The 24,732-nt window shown below is 40.0% G+C and overlaps 1 protein-coding gene across 1 annotated transcript; it reads left to right on the top strand.

The window, feature by feature from the left end:
- Positions 1–4,512: 4,512 nt before the first annotated feature.
- Positions 4,513–18,118, top strand: LOC139753529 (glutamate receptor ionotropic, delta-1-like). The gene is made up of 4 exons (XM_071670176.1): positions 4,513–4,765; positions 11,812–11,957; positions 16,602–16,700; positions 17,879–18,118. The coding sequence occupies exons 1-4, from the start codon at positions 4,513–4,515 to the stop codon at positions 18,047–18,049; spliced, it is 669 nt and encodes a 222-aa protein (XP_071526277.1). The 3' UTR covers positions 18,050–18,118.
- The last annotated feature ends 6,614 nt before the right edge of the window (positions 18,119–24,732 follow it).

Below are 24,732 nucleotides of genomic sequence, written 5' to 3'. Positions count from 1 at the left end.
GGAAAGGAAAACAAAGGCCCCATTCGTTCACACTGTCTCTAGCTGTCATGCAATAATCCCCGAAACGGCAGCTCCCTTTCCACATCCAGGCCCCACACAAATTTCCATATTTTACCCCAGACGCTTCACATGCCCCGATTCAATCCACTGACAGCACGTCAACCCCGTTATACCACATCGATCCAATTCACTCTATTCCTTGCCTGCCTTTCACCCTCCTGCATGTTCAGGCCCCGATCACTCAAAATCTTTTTCACTGCATCTTTCCACCTCCAATTTGGTCTCCCGCTTCTCCTCGTTCCCTCCACCTCCGACACATATATCCTCTTGGTCAATCTTTCCTCACTCATTCTCTCTATGTGCCCAAACCATTTCAAAACACCAACTTCTGCTCGCTCAACTACACTCTTTTTATTTCCACACATCTCTCTTACCCTAACATTACTTACTCGATCAAACCACCTCACACCACACATTGTCCTCAAACATCTCATTTCCAGCACATCCACCCTCCTGCGCACAACTCTATCCATAGCCCACGCCTCGCAACCATACAACATTGTTGAAACCACTATTCCTTCAAACATACCCATTTTTGCTCTCCGAGATAATGTTCTCGACTTCCACACATTCTTCAAGGCTCCCAGGATTTTCGCCCCCTCCCCCACCCTATGATCCACTTCCGCTTCCATGGTTCCATCCGCTGCCAGATCCACTCCCAGATATCTAAAACACTTCACTTCCTCCATTTTTTTACCATTCAAACTCACCTCCCAATTGACTTGACCCTCAACCCTACTGTACCTAATAACCTTGCTCTTATTCACATTTACTCTTAACTTTCTTCTTTCACACACTTTACCAAACTCAGTCACCAGCTTCTGCAGTTTCTCACATGAATCATCCACCAGCGCTGTATCATCAGCGAACAACAACTGACTCACTTCCCAAGCTCTCTCATCCCCAACAGACTTCATACTTGCCCCTCTTTCCAAAACTCTTGCATTTACCTCCCTAACAACCCCATCCATAAACAAATTAAACAACCATGGAGACATCACACACCCCTGCCGCAAACCTACATTCACTGAGAACCAATCACTTTCCTCTCTGCCTACAAGTACACATGCCTTACATCCTCGATAAAAACTTTTCACTGCTTCTAACAACTTTCCTCCCACACCATATATTCTTAATACCTTCCACAGAGCATCTCTATCAACTCTATCATATGCCTTCTCCAGATCCATAAATGCTACATACAAATCTATTTGCTTTTCTAAGTATTTCTCACATACATTCTTCAAACAAACACCTGATCCACACATCCTCTACCACTTCTGAAACCACACTGCTCTTCCCCAATCTGATGCTCTGTACATGCTCTCACCCTCTCAATCAATACCCTCCCATATAATTTACCAGGAATACTCAACAAACTTATACCTCTGTAATTTGAGCACTCACTCTTATCCCCTTTGCATTTGTACAATGGCACTATGCACGCATTCCGCCAATCCTCAGGCACCTCACCGTGAGTCATACATACATTAAATAACCTTACCAACCAGTCAACAATACAGTCACCCCCTTTTTTATGGTAAACAGAAGATATATATATATATATATATATATATATATATATATATATATATATATATATATATATATATATATATATATATATATATATATATATATATATATATATATATATATATATATATATATATATATATATATATATATATATATATATATATATATATATATATATATATATTCCTGTGAGTCCACGGGGAAAATGAAACACGATAAGCTCCCAAGTGCACTTTCGTGTAATAATCACATCATCAGGGGAGACGCAAGAGAGAAATATAACAGTCAGTTGACATACATGGAAGAGACGAAGCCAGGACGCCATTTGTTAAACATGCTATTGTCCAAGGCAGAAAACGAGCTTTTATAAAGCATTCAAAAACTTATCTTAAAATTTTTATTAACAATGAACCTATCTAATTTGTATAGACCATCGCTAATATTAAGATTGTAAATCTTTGTGTATTTTACAGTAAGAGATTCAGTGATATTTATCGTGGTAACAGAGTTAGGCTATGATACTCACTATCCTAACGATATGCGTAAAGATAGGAATTTTACCTTAACAAATATTGGTAAATAGGCTGTATGATAGAATGAAAAACTTTATTTTCTTCATCTTATCAACCATCTGCCTAAGATTGCCAGATGATAAAGATCTAAATGTAATCATGCAGCCAGCCTTCACCCTCCAGGTAACCGTGAGACTGTAGTGGATTTCACAACGACGTATTTCTTGGAATCCACTACGATAGTTTCCCCCGCACCCAAGGAGAAGAATAGATCATTTGCCATCTTGTCTCCCTTCACACTCATGGTATGTAAATGGAAGTACATACAATTCAAATATATAAGTGAATATTGTTAAGTTGCGTTATTAGGATTAACATTGTGTTAGCTTTACAGCCTCCAAGCGTTGATACAGTTGTGGGTATTAGGTGTGTATCTGGCTGATACTGTTGGGATTATATTCTCCCATTTAGTACTTAAGGTGGTGAATTTATTGGAGACTGTAGTATGGATCGGTAGCACTATGTACTAACCTATATTGCAGTTTTTACCACAGACCTGCCTGTGATTACACGGTCAAGCCCTCATATGTCCATCAGATGCCAGCGCACGTCCTTATATTCTCATCTAACTTATAATCACTGAATGATCTGACAGGTATGGGCCTACACCCTTGTCTGCTATCCCAAGGTACAATAATGCTATAGCATATTACTCTGTCTGCTGACATAAGCTATGGGCATCGTTTGCTCCAACAGTTGTTACTGAGAGCCTCCCTGGCAAAAGTATCTCTGCTCCAGGTGACTCACGATGTCATCAACGCGTTTCCTTGCAGATGTGTTTGAATATTTTCCTAGTGACCATGTTGATGGGTCTGCTGGTGTCCCTGCTCTCCTACATCATCTGTAACTCTTGCTACAGTAGGTATAACTGTTCCCCGGTGACGAAGATAGCGGGCCTTCGATAAATTTGTAGGCCCATGTTATGATAAATACTTGCTCCGGTATGAGAGACTGATATCTTGCTGGTTATAGTATTGTTGGCCCCGATGACAGATCTTATAATCAGCACTTTTTCCAGGGTTTTTCACTGGAAATCATGCCTTCTCCTGGACAAGCTGTCCACTGTTATGGCCAGTATCTGCTCCAGTTGTTTTGAATGAATATCATTCCTGGGCTGCTGCTCTGCCTGATGACCCTCTTCATAATCACCACGTTTCCCAGCAGGTGGAACTATCATCTCTGGCGTCAGTGTATTACAATGAGCCTCATACCACGCCTGTTTGCCCATCTGGTAGTCAAAACTCTTGCCCCAAGAGGTGCAAACGTGCGTTTTCCTGGTAACAATTGTAACAATTCTAGTGGTATAACTGCTGTAAACACTGAATCATGCTGTATATATCATTCCGTCTGGATTTCCTCAACTTATCAACCCTAGAGAAAGAAGGGTAAAAGTTGATCTATTCCAGGTATGAAAAATCATCAAGCGTCTCAGTGGTCTTGACCAAGATTATGCTGAAAAATAGGTGGCTTGGATTTCTCCAGCAACAATCAGTTACAACTCCATGGGCAAACAATTTACTGTTCCTCAAAAGACACAAGCCACATACCTTAGCTGGAAATAAAGAAGCCGATACGAACGCAATGCATGGATTTAGAAAAATACCAGATAAATCCTTTGCATTAGAGAAATAACTGTGGCAATTAGAGGCATTTCTCTAAATCACCTATTGCTTCTGTACGTACTCACCACTACGACCTCTAGTTCTGATTTACATTGCTCTCACGTCTTCGAAAGGAACCAGTAGTCATTTCCCATTGGCATTCTTCTTTAGGATATAATCAACACGTCCTCCAGCAAGAGCAACTGAGAATTTTTCTTGTCTTTGCTCGCGGTTCTGCTGTTCGCAATCATATGATGATCAATAATAGCTATAGTGAGTACGACTGTAGAATATCTTCCTCGTGATACCACCAGCGAACCCTCTGCTTACCTTCCTGCTCATGTTATATTGAACAGATAATCAACACTTGTGCCAGAGAGTGTGGCAATATTCACAACGCCATGGTCTAATAAGCCTAATACTCTTCCTGCTGACCAAGGTTTTAGTCTAGTTACTTCAGCAGGTGAAACAAGGTTCCTGGTGACAGTACTCACTCACTCCCTGCTATACTTCCTGTCCCACGGTATAATTAACGCGTACATCGTTATGTGGGACTGACTGTCTCCCTGGTGACAGTGACTGTGGCCTGGCTGTTGCACCCCCAACTCATTACACCTATAACCCTTAACCTAGTGGGTTCGTCTGCTTGTCTCGTGCCCTCGCAGGTGTGACTGTATGATCTGCCTGGTGACTGTGTACCCTTTACCCTGGCAGAGTGGATGTATATTTCCTTGGCGAATATGTACCCTTTACCCTGGCAGGTGTGGCTGTGTATCTGCCTGGCGACTGTGCTGGTGGGTCCGCTTCTTTACATGGTGACTCGCCTGCTGGTGGTGTACCTGGACGAGGAAGACAGTGTCCACTATTCCCTACAAAGCTTCAGCTTCAACATGTACAGGAACCTGATGGTTCAGGGCAACCTCATCACCTCCCACCGCTGGTCCCTACGTTTCATTTTCATCACGTGGTACTTCTTCTCCTTCTACATACAAGGTGAGATTAGACGTAATGAATTAAGCCACTATGTAGAACATGCGCTATTTCGCTTCAAATTTAAAGACCTTTAGAATGACATCACATCAACTAAAGTAAAGTGTTTTCGATATTTGGGAGTGGATCTGGCAGCGGATGGAACCATGGAAGCGGAAGTGAATCATAGGGTGGGGGAGGGGGCGAAAATTCTGGGAGCCTTGAAGAATGTTTGGAAGTCGAGAACATTATCTCGGAAAGCAAAAATGGGTATGTTTGAAGGAATAGTGGTTCCAAAATGTTGTATGGTTGCGAGGCGTGGGCTATGGATAGAGTTGTTCGCAGGAGGATGGATGTGCTGGAAATGAGATGTTTGAGGACAATTTATAGTGTGAGGTGGCTTGATCGAGTAAGTAATAATAGGGTAAGAGAGATGTGTGGAAATAAATAGAGTGTGGTTGAGAGAGCAGAAGAGGGTGTTTTGAAATGGTTTGGTCACATGGAGAGGATGAATGAGGAAAGATTGACCAAGAGGATATATGTGTCAGAGGTGGATGAACCGAAGAGAAGTGGAAGATCAAATTGGAGGTGGAAAGATGGAGTGAAAAAGATTTTGAGTGATCGGGGCCTGAACATGCAGGAGGGTGAAAGGAGTGCAAGGAATAGAGTGAATTGGAACGATGTGGTATACTGGGGTCGACGTGCTGTCAATGGATTGAACCAGGGCATGTGAAGCGTCTGGGGTAAACCATGCAAAGTGTGTGGGGCCTGGATGTGGAAAGGGAGCTGTGGTGTCGGTGCATTATTACATGACAGCTAGAGACTGAGTGTGAACGAATGGGGCCTTTGTTGTCTTTTCCTAGCTCTACCTCGCACACATGAGTGGGGGAGGGGGTTGTTATTCCATGTGTGGCGAGGTGGTGATGGGAATAAATAAAGGCAGACAGTATGAATTATGTACATGTGTATATATGTATATGTCTGTGTATGTATATATATGTGTACATTGAGATGTATAGGTATGTATATTGTGCGTGTGTGGACATATATGTATATACATGTGTATGTGGGTGGGTTGGGCCATTCTCTCGTCTGTTTCCTTGCGCTACCTCGCTAACGCGGGAGACAGCGACAAAGCAAAATAAAATAAATAAATAAATAAATATATATATATATATATATATATATATATATATATATATATATATATATATATATATATATATATATATATATTTATATATATATATATATATATATATATATATATATATATATATATATATATATATATATATATATATATATATATATATATATATATATATATATATATATATATATTTTTTTTTTTTTTTTTTTTTTTCTTATTTTGGGTCGTCGCTGTCTCCCGCGTTAGCGAAAAAGCGCAAGGAAACAGACGAAAGTATGGCCCAACTCACCCACAGGCCCACACACATCACATATACATACCTATACATCTCAATATATACATGTATATACACACATAGACATATACACATATACCCATGTACATAATTCATACTGTCTGCCTTTAGTCATTCCCATCGCCACCCCACCACTCATGGAATAACAACACCCTCCCCCTCATGTGTGCGAGGAAGCGCTAGGAAAAGACAACAAAGGAGGCCCCATTCGTTCACGCTCAGTCTCTAGCTTTCATGTAATAATGCACTGAAACCACAGTTCCCTTTCCACATCCACGCTCACAGAACTTTCCATGGTTTACTCCAGACGCTTCATATGCCCTGGTTCAATCCAATGACAGCACGTCGACCACGTTATACCATATCGTTCCAATTCACTCTATTCCTCGCACGCCTTTTACCCTCCTGCATGTTTAGGCCTCGATCACTGAAAATCTTTTTCACTCCATCTTTCCACCTCCAATTTGGTCTCCCACTTTTTCATCGTTCCCTCCACCTATGACACATATATCCTCTTAGTCAATCTTTCCTCACTCATTCTCTCCATGTGGCCAAACCATTTCAAAACACCCTCTTCTGCTCTCTCAACCACACTCTTATTCATACCACACATTGTTTACTCGATCAAACCACCTCACACCACATATTTTCCTCAAACATCTCATTTCCAGCACATCCACCCTCCTGCGCACAACTCTATCCATAGCCCACGCCTCACAACCATACAACATTGTTGGAACCACTATTCCTTCAAACATACCCATTTTTGCTTTCCGAGATAATGTTCTCGACTTCCACACATTCTTCATGGCTCCCAGAATTTTTCCCCCCCTCCCCCACCCTATGATTCACTTCCGTTTCCGTGGTTCCATCCGCTGCCAAATCCACTCCCAGATATCTAAAACACTTCACTTCCTCCAGTTTTTCTCCATTCAAACTTACCTCCCAATTTACTTGACCCTCAACCCTACTGTACCTTATAACCTTACTTTTATTCACATCTGCTCTCAACTTTCTTCTTTCACACACTTTAACAAACTCAGTCACTAGTTTCTGCAGTTTCTGACATGAATCAGCCACCAGTGCTGTATCATCAGCGAACAATAACTGACTCACTTCCCAAGCTCTCTCATCCACAACAGACTGCATACTTGCCTATGAGTCCACGAGGAAAATGAAACATGATACTTTCCCAAGTGCACTTTCATGTAATAAAGACATCATCAGTGGAAACACAAGAGAGAAATATAAGTCAGTTGATATACATCGAAGAGACGAAGCTAGGATGCTATTTGGTAAACATGTAATTGTCCAATACTACAACGAGCGTTCATAAATTTATTATTTTACAAATTTTTTTAACACTAAAGTCATCTGAATTTTATAGACCATCACTAATATCAAGATTTTAATTCTTTGTTTATTTAGTAATAGAAAGTTCAATGATATATCTCTTGGTAATAGAGTTAGAGTTAATAACTGAGATGGCATTACTCCAGTCAATACAATGATCATAGTTTTTAACGTGATTAAACAAGGCATTTGAGTCTTGTTCCGTTCTTATACTATATCTATGTTGCTTAAGTATGATAGAAAGATCCTTACTAGTATGACCAACATAAAATTTATCACAATTTCCACAAGGCACTTAATAGATGCATCTAAGAGAATTTTCTGGTGAATTCCTGATTAGAATATTCTTTATAGTATTATTGCTGCTAAAGGCAACATTTACATTAAAGGATTTAAGCAACATGGGAAGTAAAGTGAAATTATCATTAAAAGGGAGAACTATAAGACTCTTGGTGTCAATGGGAGGTTTGGTCTCAACTCTATAAAATGATTTCTTTGCTAACTTAAGGGATTTAATGAAAGATCTAAGGTACTTTAACGTATATCCAATACAATATATCTTCTCAAACTAATCATCAATAAGATCTGGACTACAAATACGTAATTCCCTAAGGAACATAGATTAAAATGATAATGATTTAACTCTGTCATGTTGAGTACTAATGGATATATGAGCATACAATGGTGGGTTTTCTGTATATGCTAGATTTAAACTTGTTTCCTTGCCTATGGATCATAATATCTAAAAATGGTAACATACCATTATTTTCATTTTCTACAGTAAATTTGATGAACGGTATTAAATTGTTAAGTAAGGGGAGAAATATTTGTAAATTATCATTTGTTGACGAAACACAAAGAACATCATCTACATACCGAAACCAAATTACATTAGAAAGTGAGGTATCCTTTAGTAATTTTGTTTCAAAAAATTCCATATAAAGAGTACTTAGTTCAGGTGAAAGAGGGTTACCCATTGCCATACCAAATTTATGAGCATAATATTCTCCATTTATGAGCATAATATTCTCCAATATTCTTTTATACACAATTTTATCAGTTCAATGAAAACATGACTTGAAACTGGTAAATGAATATCATCCATGACATCAAATAAATATTCTGAAAGGTCATCAACTGGAGGTCTAATGAAAAGTGACGAAACACCAAAGCTAACTACACTTCCACACACTCGCATATACATACCTATACATATCAACATATACATATATGTATACACACTCAGACATATACATATATATACATGTACATAATTCATATTGTCTACCCTTATTCATTCCCTTCGCCATCTCTCCACACATGAAATGACAGTCCCCCTCACCCCGCATGTGCGCGAGGTAGCGCTAGGAAAATACAACAAAGGCAACATTCGTTCACACTCGGTCTCTAGCTGTCATGTATAATGCACCCGAAACAACAGCTCCCTTTCCACATCCAGGCCCCACAAAATTTTCCTTGGTTCATCCCAGACGCTTCACATGCCCTGGTTTAATCCACTGACAGCTCGTCGACCCCGGTATACCAAATCGTTCCAATTCAATCTATTCCATGGACAAATTTCACCCTTATATCTGTTCAGGCCCCGACCACTCAAAATCTTTTTCACTCCATCTTTCCACCTCCAATTTGGTCTCCCACTTCTCGTTTCCTCCACCTCTGAAACATATCCTCTTTGTCATTCTTTCCTCACTCGTTCTCTCCGTGTGACCAAACTATTTCAAAACACCCTCTTCTACTCTCTCAACCACACTCTTTTTATTATCACACATATCTCTTAACCTATTATTACTTACTCGATTAAAGCACCTCACAGCACATATTGTCCTCAAACATCTCATTTCCAACACATCCACCCACCTCTGCACAACTTTATCTAATGCCCACGCCTTGCAACCATATAACATTGTTGGAACCACTACTCCTTCAAACATACCCATTTTTGCTTTCCAAGATAATGTTCTCGACTTCCATAGATTTTTCAACGCTCTCAGAACTTTCGCCTCCTCCCCCACCCTATGATTCACTTCCGTTTCAATGGTTCCATCCGCTGCCAAATCCACTCCCAGATATCTAAAACACTTCACTTCCTCCAGTTTATCTCCATTAAAACTTACCTCCCAATTGACTTCTCCCTGAACACTACTGTACCTAATAACCTTGCTCTTATTCACATCTACTCTCAGCTTTCTTCTTTCACACACTTTACCAAACTCAGTCACCAGCTTCTGCAGTTTCTCACCCGAATCAGCCACCAGTGCTGTATCATCAGTGAACAACAACTGACTCACTTCCCAATGTCTCTCATCAACAACATACTGCATACTTGCCCCTCTTTCCAAAACTCTTGCATTCACCTCCCTAAAACCCCAACCATAAACAAATTATACAACCTTGGAGACATAACACACCCCTGCCGCAAACCTACATTCACTGAGAACCAATCACTTTCCTCTCTTCCTACACGTACACATGAAAGAGGGGCAAGTATGCAGTCTGTTGTGGATGAGAGAACTTGGGAAGTGAGTCAGTTGTTGTTCGCTGATGATACAGCGCTGGTGCCTGATTCATGTGAGAAACTGCAGACGCTGGTGACTGAGTTTGGTAAGGTGTGTTAAGAAGAAATTTAAGAGTAAATATGAATAAGAGCAAGGTTATTAGGTACAATATGGTTGAGGGTCAAGTCAATTGTGAGGTAAGTTTGAACGGAGAAAAACTGGATTAAGTAAAGTGTTTTAGATATCTGGGAGTGGATCTGGCAGCGGATGGAACCATGGAAGCGGAAGTGAATCATAGGGTGGGGGAGGGGGCGAAAATTCTGGGAGTCTTGAAGAATGTTTGGAAGTCGAGAACATTATCTCGGAAAGCAATAATGGGTATGTTTGAAGGAATAGTGGTTCCAACAATGTTGTATGGCTGCGAGGCGTGGGCTATGAACAGAGTTGTGCGCAGGAGGGTGGATGTGCTGGAAATGAGATGTCTGAGGACAATATGTGATGTGAGGTGGCTTGATCGAGTAAGTAATGTAAGGGTAAGAGAGTTGTGTGGAAATGAAAAGAGTGTGGTTGAGAAGGAAGAAGAGGGTGTTTTGAAATCGTTTGGTCACATGGAGAGAATGAGTGAGGAAAGATTGACGAAGAGGATATATGTGTCAGAGGTGGAGGGAACGAGGAGAAGTGGGAGACCAAATTGGGGGTGGAAAGATGGAGTGAAAAAGATTTTGAGTGATTGGGGCCTGAACATGCAGGAGGGTGAAAGGCTTGCAAGGAATAGAGTGAAGTTGAACGCTCTGGTATACTGGGGTCAACGTGCTGTCAATGGATTTAACCAGGGCGTGTGAAGGGTCTGGAGTAAACCATGGAAAGTTCTGTGGGGCCTGGATGTGGAAAGAGAGCTGTGGTTTCGGTGCATTATTACATGACAGCTAGAGACTGAGTGTGAACGAATTGGGCCTTTGTTGTCTTTTCCTAGCTCTACCTCGCACACATGAGTGGGGGAGGGGGTTGTTATTCCATGTGTGGCGAGGTGGTGATGGGAATAAATAAAGGCAGTAAGTATGAATTATGTACATGTGTATATATGTATATGTCTCTGTGTGTATATATATGTGTACATTGAGATATATAGGTATGTATATTTGCAACTATGTACGTTTATGTATATACATGTGTATGTGGGTGGGTTGGGCCATTCTTTCGTCTGTTTCCTTGCGCTACCTCGCTAACGTGGGAGACAGCAACAAAGCAAAATAAATCAATACATAAATAAAAATTTATCTATTTATTTATTTATACTTTATGCGCGTTCACAGATTAGGAACATCATGTTTTAGTTTGACCGGTTTTGTGTAGTGGGTCCGTTTACCAGTGTTCCATCCAACTAAACATTTGCCAATCTTGATATCAAATACTCTTCTCTCCTATTATTTTGTTTTCTCCTGTCTTTCTCTCGTTCTCTTTTTGCTTTACCGACTTTCGTGTGATGAAATAGAAATAAGCGTCAGGATTTGCATTTGTGTGTTTATCCCGGAAACGTATTTTTCACCGTCCCGTATACATACTTCGGTACGCTTAATCTCTCTCTCTCTCTCTCTCTCTCTCTCTCTCTCTCTCTCTCTCTCTCTCTCTCTCTCTCTCTCTCTCTCTCTCTCTGTCCGCTGCCAATTTGGCTAAATCTTGTTTCCCGCATTGTAGGTATTCCACCAGACCAGTTCTGCTTCCACCAATCAAATCGCCGTCTTTCTACTTCCAGCACTGTACTCGGGGACGCTGACGGCGTCCTTCGCCTTCACATCTTTCCAGGAACCCATCGACTCGCTCCACCACCTCGCTCAGGCCAAGCGGGACGGCTACATCATCACTACCCTCAGGGACTCCAACTTTGTGGAGGCCTTCAAGGTGACTTACGAGGGTTTTGTCCTGAGTCCCGCTCGTACTGACAGATGACTTGCATAGGGAATACAAAGGAAATGATACAGCAACAGAGCATTGGGTTCCCTCAAGGCTGTTCGTGATAGTGAGAGACACTAGGAACACAGAGATTAGTAAGGTAAAACTTAGAAGGCATCCAGGTAATAAAGTTAGATGGCATACAGTAATAAGGTTGGAAAACATACAGATGATAAAGATGGAACTTATCAGATCATAAAGTTTGAAGGGATACAGACAAGAATGGTGGAAGATATACAGACAATGAAGTTGTAAGATATACAGATGATAAAGTTGGGATACATTCTGATAATGAAGATGAAATGCATACAAATAATAAGTTGGAGGTTATGTAGATGATAAAGTTGGGGTGCATACAGATGATAAAGGAAGTTATACAGATAGTGCAACAGGTACAAGATTTAATCTGGTAATAATCCTATTTGTAGATACCTGTTTATACGGTACATGAGGGGGGGAGGGGTTACTGTGCGTGGGGGAAGTTGTACTGTACTTGGGAGGGGAATTGTGCTGTATAGGAGAGGAGTTCTAAACATATGGGGTTCTATTTCTTGAACTTTTTCTACCACCACACAGCTTTTTAAACATTTGTTTGTTGTCCACGATCACTGTCTTATAACTCATATATTCTCATCAACCACCATTAATGTGCTATAGAAATACTTTCATGATATTCCAAACATTTGTTTCGCTTAATTTCACTTCATGGTCTTTCGCTAGTCCACATGGGTCTGTTAAAGTCCTGTGTACCGTCTTCATCAAGTTGCTAGGAAAACATAAAGGCTGTGGTCAGGTCACTACCCTCAGGTTTCTCTCTTCCACTGTGGGCAAATCAAAGTGCTTCTAACTTTTCATCTTCACTCACTTCTCTTTATTCTAGTGCCATCTTTGTTGCCCTTTTCTGAGTCGTCTCCATTCGTTCATTTTTCCCACTTTATGTTCTTTGACAGAACTTTGAAAGCATATAATAGATTTGGCCTAGTGAATGACATGACCAGCTTGGTGATATTTCACTTTCCTGTACTTGGATCTTATGATATTGGCCATTATACTGTTTGTTTCCCTTACTATGACCCTATGATAGAACTCTGGCTACAGGTTAACAGCAATTCTTAGCTTCCAATCAAGTTCCTCTCACACCCACAATTCCTGTAGCTTGTTCCCTACTATGTGATACTTATATTTCGGCCTTCGTTTACTGTATCTATGCTTCCTTACTTACCATATATTTTGGACGAATTTCATGAGCCACATCAGACCAAGTGTCTAGGTCCTTCTGTAAGTTGATACAATTCTCAGCACATTCTACTTCACTACAGTCCCTGGGCAGATCCTTGCGGCACGCTACTGGTGACCTCAAACCACATCGATAACGTGTTTCCTTTGTTCCCTTACACTAATATGATCTTCCGTCCATCGAACGAGCCTCCCATTAATTCCTACCTGGAGATCGAATTTTTTTACGAGTCTTCCTATGTAGTAATGTCAAATGCCCTCTGGCAGTCTAGCTAAAACAATCCACCTAATCTTCTCTTTCGTCTAAAAGAGAGCTCACTCCCTTGTTGATGTCTCATGTGGTGTTGTCTCTCACTCTTGTGGTTTCTCCCCTGAAGGAAGTCATTTATTTGCTTTCGGATTATCTTTTTCAGCACCTTACAGACCAAACTAGTCAGACAGACCGGTCTATAGTTCAGCATCTCCTCTCGGTCTCCTTTCCTATACACAGATATGAGTTTTTCCTCTTCTACTCCTATGATACTTTAATTTTTTCCAACGACACCTTAATGTGGTGTATCACTTTCATCTGTACACATCTTAAACGCATATGCAGTAACTTCATCAAGGCCATGATCCTTATATAAGGCAAAATTCTTTGGTATTATATTCATACCTTCTCTAGATATTTCATTGCTTTTCAGTACCTCTTCTCAATACCATCTCACTAGTGTTGATGTTTGAATGTCTTCCAGAGTGAAAACACCTTTGAACATGTTACTCATTTTCTTGCATATCTTAACATCAATCATTATATATTTTCCCTCTGAGTCCCATAGCCTGATTAACTGCTTTTCAGACAACAATTTATGGCTGCTGAATGATGGAAAAGTTCTGGATCACGCCCTGCCGTGTCCACGATATCATCTTTCAAAGTTTCTCTGATTCTCGTTTCTTATGCTGCTGTAGTACTTTATTGTTCATTTATATCTTGTAAGTCCTGGCGGCTGGATTCACAACTGTATCTTCGTCAGAGTAAATCAAGAATTTCTTCCGCTTTTTTTATATCATTATAATGAACCACTCATCCCTTTATCTCAAACTTGCCTCTGTATGTGAGACTGTAGTTACTCATGTTCCTACTCCTGTACTGAAACTTTCACAAAGCTCTCTATAATGATGCCTTAGTTCATGGCTACAGAACCCTACTTCCCAGTCAATAATAGCATAAAATGTGTAGAGTTGTCTCCAATTTTTGCGATTACATTACCTCTTTGACTCTGATTTCATTCCGGTTCTTTTCAAATCCTGGTCTTCACATACTGATTCATAGTATAATTAAACTGAAGCATGATGACAAATGATTTTCTAACTGAGGTATGGCACTAGTTGCCATAGATATCCATAATCAGTTCTCTGTATTACCATACGAAGAGTGAAAATGAAGTATATTATAAACGCATCTTAATACGTGAATTTACCCATTTTCATGACATAGACTCCAGTCACTGCCAGATCTTGACTGGATGAGGGAGGAAGTATGACAAGTAGGTGAAGAGAAATATATAAGCGTAAGGTGTGCAGAAGGAAATGTTGATTTCAGCTTTTAGCTTGGTTATGAGAAGAGTTACATAGGGTTACATAGACATACAGTCCACACAGACCCTAGGTCCAAGCAAGGTTGTCTGGCCTCACACTACTGAGAAAAATATAGTCTTCTGAAAGGCAAAAGGAGGCAACAATTGCAATTCTTCTCAGCAGCACATAGCGAAGTTCCTCTCCGTCGGCCTTCTCTCTGTATTTCAGACTAGAAGTTCCTCCTCCCTCATCGTAAATTTCACAGAAGTCTCCACTGCTGACGTCCGCTTTCCAATTAATATCATTAGAACTGTCGAGTTGTCTCTTGTTTTCACGACAGGGCCAGAAAAGAAATAGTTTTATACAGAGGGTGTGAGGTGGTCCCAGGCATCATTATGATACCTCTGACACAATAGAAGATAAGTGAAAACAGAGCATCAGAAGAAAAGCATTAAAATCCAAGCCCAGGAAGGTAGTATTACTTGGTCTGGTGTACTGGGTAAATGTTTCATCTTTGAAGATGAAATTTGATATAATTCTTGAATTATTTATGTGATCTCGAGAAAGATTTTGTTATAATTATGTAATTCATTTGTGGCTCTAAGGTTTGTAAGCAGACTGTCTTGAACAGATATTGGAGTTTGACCATTATTGTCCCAAATTAATCTTTTGAATTTGCTTTTAATTTTCTCTTTTACCAAAGTGGCTTTCATAAGCATACCTATCTGAAAATTACAGAGAGCACTAAGAATATTTTTTGAAATACTTTATGAAGACTGTAACGCATTGCTGTACATAATAGATAATTATCGAAAGACTATGTGAAGACTGGAATGCTCTGTTGTACATTATAATTGATTTTTGAAAGTCTGAATGAAAGATGTCATGCATTGTTGTATGTTATGCAGCTGAGTCATAGCTTTCCATTATGAAATGTAAGATGATTTGAACATATACTTTGCAAAGAAGTAACATAAGCTTCAGAGGAGACTCGTGTGTAATCTGTAAATGAAATTACATTTTGCTACATAAAGGAACTTGACTTACAGACTGATCATTTCATGGTCAAACTTTACTCGTGAAAATGGGAAATAGGGAATATACAACAGCTAAAAATGACTGAGAAGATATATATTTGATGGAATACATGGCAATGTTTCTATTTCAACTTCATATCGTCAAACGCATACTTTCCAGATTAAGCGATATGTGACAGCAAAAATCATTTGTCTGATACGAGTTCCATAGATGACTCATTAATGCATATGTTTATGATATGGAATCCTATTTGTTCTTTTAAATGAGCAATAAAAATTGATTTGGTCAGGGATATCTTCCTCATACACTTCAGTTACCAGTCAGTGCACACGCGTTCCAATGGCTGTCCTCTGACGTTAACCACAAACACAAGTGTACTCGGGACCCCATTTAGAAGACTTCCACACATTGCTGCTATGCACTAATGGTGCCACAGTGCCGCAGTCGTCTAAAAATGATAAACCCATTAATGGTGGGTACGAGAAGTACCCCAAAATTGCATATTTTGACGTAAATAACAATAACTACACTCATTAGGAATTAGGAATATTTCCATGTTATTTACATGATTCTTTTTTCAGATCATGAGTTCAGTGAGTATCATAACTTTATACATTTGCAGCCATGCCTCACAGGAGAAATATTCTGAGTATATTTTTCACAGCTGGTGTCCATAAATCTATTCCCTGCAAAACTAACAGTAGTTATGAGGTATGAACACCTACGTAAGGTAAATGTTATATCAAAAAAGATTTTTTTCAGTATGCAGAGAGTGGAATCTACAAGGAAGTGTGGCAACTTTTTGATCATAAGGATCCAGACCAGAGCTTCATACCTTCTCAAGATACTGCCATAGACATGGTGGGTCAGTGTTCATGTGTTCCCACCAAACACACTCATGGTTTGTGTGTGTGTGTGTGTGTGTGTGTGTGTGTGTGTGTGTGTGTGTGTATATACCTACATAGAAGTAAAGACATGGCATATATGTAGCTATGTTATTATGTAATAGTGTGTTATGGCTTAGCCAACGCGTTCAGTAGTACATGAGGTCTATGCTGGTGGACCATTTCATTCATTTATCCCATTTAACAAGAAAGATTGGTCTGCGCATATCTTAATCTTGTAACACAAAGACATATGGAACCCTAAGCAGAGTAATTTCCTAGCCTAAGCCAGGTACTTATTTTCTCTTCCAAGCCCCTACAGGAGGATGAACAGCTGGGTTGACTGTGGACAGGCTGCCACTACTATGACTCGATATCGGACCCGAAACTAGGCGGCCTGTGAATGAGTCACGGTCAGCTACGTTAGCTGCTACGCTTTCCTCACACACTGATTCATGTCACAAGTGTACCTTCACATAACTTAAGTCATCCAAAAATCTTTTCATTATCTAGGGCGTCACCTCGCGTACAGGTCACGGTTGTAGGGGCACTAAAGAGAGCAGATATTCATTCTGCACCATCCTAGCTAGGTGAGAAAACCTTGAACTACTACGAGTAATTAATTGTGCGATACGTTTGATACATTGTAACACAAAACGGGGAAAGTTCCATTGTCACGTGATGACTTGGGTTGTCTTCAAAAGATCAACAGATGATAACTGGAGCAGATTAACGATTTAGGATAAAAATATTAAAAAACTGAATAATAATGTGTCCCATTTTACATAAATTCTTTTAAGGGAATTTTGTTACAAGATTCTTATTCGTAAGCATATCATTAAATAGAAATTTACATTTATATTGACACTGAATAACTAATCATAAGATTTTCAGGTTACTCCAACGCTTATTGATAATTTCGACACTTGCATTGATTAATGAAAGGAAAGCGAATGGCAACATTTTCATCATTTTAATTAAACAGATGGACAAAGTGATTTAGAAATTATTTGAATATCATTAAATTCTAAATACTGAGAAAACATTTCACTAGATGCAATCAAGACTGTGTCAGTCCGAGGAAAAGAGACATCAAGAAAAATGTAAATAAAAATCAACAAGCGATGTTACAGTTGTTGACACATCATTCGATAGATCCTGGAGAAGAAGATGGTCTTCATCAACACTGTGGTGAACTCGGAACTGAAGGCGGCACTTCGAGGACGACACAAGTACCACATCGCTCGCCACACATTCCTTTTCCAGGGTTTCGGCCTCGCCTGCAGCAGCGGCTCACCTTACAAGGATGTCTTCAGCAGCATGTGAGTGACTTCCTTGGATGCGTATTTCTTTTAAAAACTTGTACTTTAATGTGCTTTACCCTCTGTTGATCATTTGTTAAGGTGAGACCTTTTGTGCTGAGATTATTTTGAAATGAAGACAACAGTAAACTGATCATAACCTGAGTATAATACACACACAATCATTATCTTTTTGTACTATCTAAGAAGTTGCGGCCAATTGAATGGCTCTATTAGGGGCGATCATAGCTTAGCCGTAGCACTTCCACATAACATAAAGTCCTGTGTTCGAACCCTGGCTGTTAGGTTTTGTAAACTGCTATCTGCTGGTTGTGTGAGCAAGACGAAAATGACCACTGAAGACGCCGTTGCTCACCAACATGAGACGAAGAGTATTCCAGTACATAGTATTCCAATAGTCATTTCCCTATTAGGGACGATCATAACGTAGCAGTAGTGATCCCGCCTGCCACGCGGGGGTCCCGGGTTGGGTCCTGGTTGTTGGATGTATGTATGTTATACGGAAGTGCGCCTTAGTATGCACTATATTTGTGTGTGTATATACAAATACATATATAAATATATATATATATATATATATATATATATATATATATATATATATATATATATATATATATATATATATATATATATATATATATATATATATATATATAATATATATATATATATATATATATATATATATATATATATATATATATATATATATATATATATAATATATATATATATATATATATATATATATATATATATATATATATATATATATATATATATATATATATTTTCCTTTGTCGCTGTCTCCCGCGTTTGCGAGGTAGCGCAAGGAAACAGACGAAAGAAATGGCCCAACCCACCCCCATACACATGTATATACATACGTCCACACACGCAAATATACATACCTACACAGCTTTCCATGGTTTACCCCAGACGCTTCACATGCCCTGATTCAATCCACTGACAGCACGTCAACCCCGGTATACCACATCGATCCAATTCACTCTATTCATTGCCCTCCTTTCACCCTCCTGCATGTTCAGTCCCCGATAACACAAAATCTTTTTCGCTCCATCTTTCCATCTCCAATTTGGTCTCCCACTTCTCCTCGTTCCCTCCACCTCCGACACATATATCCTCTTGGTCAATCTTTCCTCACTCATTCTCTCCATGTGCCCAAACCATTTCAAAACACCCTCTTCTGCTCTCTCAACCACGCTCTTTTTATTTCCACACATCTCTCTTACCCTTACGTTACTTACTCGATCAAACCACCTCACACCACACATTGTCCTCAAACATCTCATTTCCAGCACATCCATCCTCCTGCGCACAACTCTATCCATAGCCCACGCCTCGCAACCATACAACATTGTTGGAACCACTATTCCTTCAAACATACACATTTTTGCTTTCCGAGATAATGTTCTCGACTTTCACACATTCTTCAAGGCTCCCAGGATTTTCGCCCCCTCCCCCACCCTATGATCCACTTCCGCTTCCATGGTTCCATCCGCTGCCAGATCCACTCCCAGATATCTAAAACACTTTACTTCCTCCAGTTTTTCTCCATTCAAACTTACCTCCCAATTGACTTGACCCTCAACCCTACTGTACCTAATAACCTTGCTCTTATTCACATTTACTCTTAACTTTCTTCTTTCACACACTTTACCAAACTCAGTCACCAGCTTCTGCAGTTTCTCACATGAATCAGCCACCAGCGCTGTATCATCAGCGAACAACAACTGACTCACTTCACAAGCTCTCTCATCCCCAACAGACTTCATACTTGCCCCTCTTTCCAAAACTCTTGCATTCACTCCCTAACAACCCCATCCATAAACAAATTAAACAACCATGGAGACATCACACACCCCTGCCGCAAACCTACATTCACTGAGAACCAATGACTTTCCTCTCTTCATACACATACACATGCCTTACATCCTCGATAAAAACTTTTCACTGCTTCTAACAACTTGCCTCCCACACCATATATTCGTAATACCTTCCACAGAGCATCTCTATCAACTCTATCATATGCCTTCTCCAGATCCATAAATGCTACATACAAATCCATTTGCTTTTCTAAGTATTTCTCACATACATTCTTCAAAGCAAACACCTGATCCACACATCCTCTACCACTTCTGAAACCACACTGCTCTTCCCCAATCTGATGCTCTGTACATGCCTTCACCCTCTCAATCAATACCCTCCCATATAATTTACCAGGAATACTCAACAAACTTATACCTCTGTAATTTGAGCAATCACACTTATCCCCTTTGCCTTTGTACAATGGCACTATGCACGCAATCCGCCAATCCTCAGGCACCTCACCATGAGTCATACATACATTAAATAACCTTACCAACCAGTCAATAATACAGTCACCCCCTTTTTTAATAAATTCCACTGCAATACCATCCAAACCTGCTGCCTTGCCGGCTTTCATCTTCCGCAAAGCTTTTACTACCTCTTCTCTGTTTACCAAATCATTTTCCCTAACCCTCTCACTTTGCAAACCACCTCGACCAAAACACCCTATATCTGCCACTCTATCATCAAACACATTCAACAAACCTTCAAAATACTCACTCCATCTCCTTCTCACATCACCACTACTTGTTATCACCTCCCCATTTGCGCCCTTCACTGAAGTTCCCATTTGCTCCCTTGTCTTACGCACTTTATTTACCTCCTTCCAGAACATCTTTTTATTCTCCCTTAAATTTAATGATACTCTCTCACCCCAACTCTCATTTGCCCTTTTTATCACCTCTTGCACCTTTCTCTTGACCTCCTGCCTCTTTCTTTTATACATCTCCCACTCAATTGCATTTTTTCCCTGGAAAAATCGTCCAAATGCCTCTCTTCTCTTTCACTAATACTCTTACTTCCTCATCCCACCACTCGCTACCCTTTCTAATCAACCCACCTCCCACTCTTCTCATGCCACAAACATCTTTTGCGCAATCCATCACTGATTCCCTAAATACATCCTATTCCTCCCCCACTCCCCTTACTTCCATTGTTCTCACCTTTTTCCATTCTGTACTCAGTCTCTCCTGGTACTTCCTCACACAAGTCTCCTTCCCAAGCTCACTTACTCTCACCACCCTCTTCACCCCAACATTCACTCTTCTTTTCTGAAAACCCATAGAAATCTTCACCTTAGCCTCCACAAGATAATGATCAGACATCCCTCCAGTTGCACCTCTCAGCACATTAACATCCAAAATGTTATATATGTATATATATATATATATATATATATATATATATATATATATATATATATATATATATATATATATATATTGTCTATTATTATCATTATCATTATCATCTTTATTTTGCTTTGTCGCTGTGTCCCGCGTTAGCGAGGTAACGCAACGAAACAGACGAAAGAATGGCCCAACCCACCCACATACACATGTATATACATACACGTCCACAAATGCAAATATACATACCTATACATCTCAATGTAGACATATGTATACACACACAGACATGTACAGATGTACACATGTACATAATTCATACTGTCTGCCTTTATTCATACACATCGCCATCCCGCCACACATGAAATAACAACCCAATCCCCCCTCATGTGTGCGAGGTAGCGCTAGGAAAAGACAACAAAGGCCCCATTCGTTCACACTCAGTCTCTAGCTGTCATGTAATAATGCACAGAAACCACAGCTCCCTTTCCACATCCAGGCCCACAGAACTTTCCATGGTTTACCCCAGACATTTCACATGTCCTGGTTCAATCCATTGACAGCACGTCGACCCCGGTATACCACATCGTTCCAATTTACTCTATTCCTTGAACGCCTTTCACCCTCCTGCATGTTCATGCCCAGATCACTCAGAATCTTTTTCACTCCATCTTTCCACTTCCAATTTCGTCTCCCACTTCTCGTTCCCTCCACCTCTGACTAATATATCCTCTCGGTCAATCTTTCCTCACTCATTCATTCCATGTGAGCAAACCATTTCAAAACACACTCTTCTGCTCTCTCAACCACACTCATACCTTATTATTACTTACTCGATCAAACCACGTCACACAACATATTGTCCTCAAACATCTCATTTCCAGCACCTCCACCCTACTGCAAACAACTCTATCCATAGCCCACGCCTCGCAACCATAAAACATTGTTGGAATCACTATTCCTTCAAGCATACCCATTTTTGCTCTCCGAGATAATGCTCTCGACTTTCACACATTCGTCAAGGCTCCCAGAAATTTCGCCCCCTCAACCACCCTATGGTTCACTTCCGCTTCCATGTTTCCATCAGCTGCCAAATCCACTCCCAGATATATAAAGCATTTCAATTCCTCCAGTTTTTCTACATTCAAACTTACCTCCCAATTGACTTGACCCTCAACCCTACTGTACCTAATAACCTTGCTCTTATTCACATTTACTCTCAACGTTCTTCTTTCACACACTTTACCAAAGTCAGTCACCAGCTTCTGCAATTTCTCACATGAATCAGCCAATAGTCGCTGTAGCATCAGCGAACAACAACTGACTCACTTCTCAAGCTCTCTCATCCACAGCAAACTGCATACTTGCCCCTCTTTCCAAAACTCTTGCATTCACCTCCCTAGCAACCCCATCCATAAACAAATTAAACAACCATGGAGACATCACACACCGCTGACGCAAGCCTACATTCACTGAGAACCAATGACTTTCCTCTCTTCCTACACGTACACATGGCTTACATCCTCGATAAAAACTTTTCACTGCTTCTAACAACTTTCCTCCCACACCATATATTCGTAATACCTTCCACAGAGCATCTCTATCAATTCTATCATATGCCTTCCCAGGATCCATAAAAGCTAAATACAAATCCATTTGCTTTCCTGCGTATTTCTCACATACATTCCTCAAAGCAAACACCTGACCCACACATCCTCTACCACTTCTGAAACCACACTGCTCTTCCCCAATCTGATGCTCTGAACATGCCTTCACCCTCTCAATCAACACCCTCCCATCAATGTCCCAGTAATACTCAACTAGCTTATACCTCTGTAATTTGAGCAGTAACCTTTGCCTCCTTTGCCTTTGTACAATGGCACTATGCAAGCATTCCACCATTCCTCAGGCACCTCACCATGAATCATACATACATTAAATAACCTTACCAACCAGTCAACAATAGTCACCCCCTTTTTTTAATAAATTCCACTGCAATACCATCCAAACCCGCTGCTTTGCCGGCTTTCATCTTCCGCAAAGCTTTTACTACCTCTCCTCCGTTTATGAAATCATTTTCCCGAACCCTCTTATTTTGCACACCACCTCGACCAAAACACCCTATATCTGCCACTCTATCATCAAACACATGAAACAAACCTTCAAAATACTCACTCTACCTCCTTCTCACATCACCACTACTTGTTTCACCTTCCCATTAGCCCCCTTAACTGAAGTTCCCATTAGTTCCCTTGTCCTTCGCACGTTATTTACCTCCATCCAAAATATCGTTTTTTTCTCCCAAAAATTTAATGATCCTCTCACTGCAACTCTCATTTGCACTCTTTTTCACCTCTTGCACCTTTCTCTTGACCTACTGCCTCTTTCTTTTATATATGTATATACATTAATATATATGTATATATATATATATATATATATATATATATATATATATATATATATATATATATATATATATATATATATATATATATATATATATATATATTTTTTTTTTTTTTTCATACTATTCACCATTTCCCGCATTAGCAAGGTAGCGTTAGGAACAGAGGACTGGGCCTTAGAGGGAATATCCTCACCTGGCCCCCTTCTCTGTTCCTTCTTTTGGAAAATTGAAAAAAAAAAAAAAATGAGAGGGGAGGATTTCCAGCCCCCCGCTCCCTTCCCTTTTAGTCTCCTTCTACGACACGCAGGGAATACGTGGGAAGTATTCTTTCTCCCCTATCCCCAGGGATATATATATATATATATATATATATATATATATATATATATATATATATATATATATATATATATATATATTTTTTTTTTTCTTTTTTTTTTTTTCTTTGTCGCTGTCTCCCGCGTTTGAGAGGTACCGCAAAGAAACAGACGAAGAAATGGCCCAACCCACCCCCATACACATGTATATACATACACGTCCACACACGCAAATATACATACCCATACATCTCAATATACACATATATATACACACAGACACATACGTATATACATATGCACAAAATTCACACTATCTGCCTTTATCCATTCCCATCGCCACCTCGCCACACATGGAATAACATCCCCCCCCCCTCTTGTGTGCGAGATAGTGCTAGGAAAAGACAACAAAGGCCCCATTCGTTCACACTCAGTCTCTAGCTGTCATGTAATAATGCCCGAAACCACAGCTCCCTTTCCACATCCAGGCCCTACAGAACTTTCCATGGTTTACCCCAGACGCTTCACAAGCCCTGACTCAATCCATTGACAACACGTCGACCCCGGTATACCATATCGATCCAATTCACTCAAATCCTTGCACGACTTTCACCCTCCTTCATGTTCAGGCCCCGATCACTCAAAATCTTTTCCATTCCATCTTCCACCTCCAATTTGGTCTCCCACTTTTCCTCGTTCCCTCCACCTCTGACACATA

This window comes from Panulirus ornatus, chromosome 14 (genome assembly GCF_036320965.1).
Source record: "Panulirus ornatus isolate Po-2019 chromosome 14, ASM3632096v1, whole genome shotgun sequence".
NCBI classification, from domain to species: Eukaryota; Metazoa; Arthropoda; class Malacostraca; order Decapoda; family Palinuridae; genus Panulirus; species Panulirus ornatus.
Note: the sequence above shows the minus strand (reverse complement) of the source record. Positions and strands in the feature narration are given on the sequence as shown.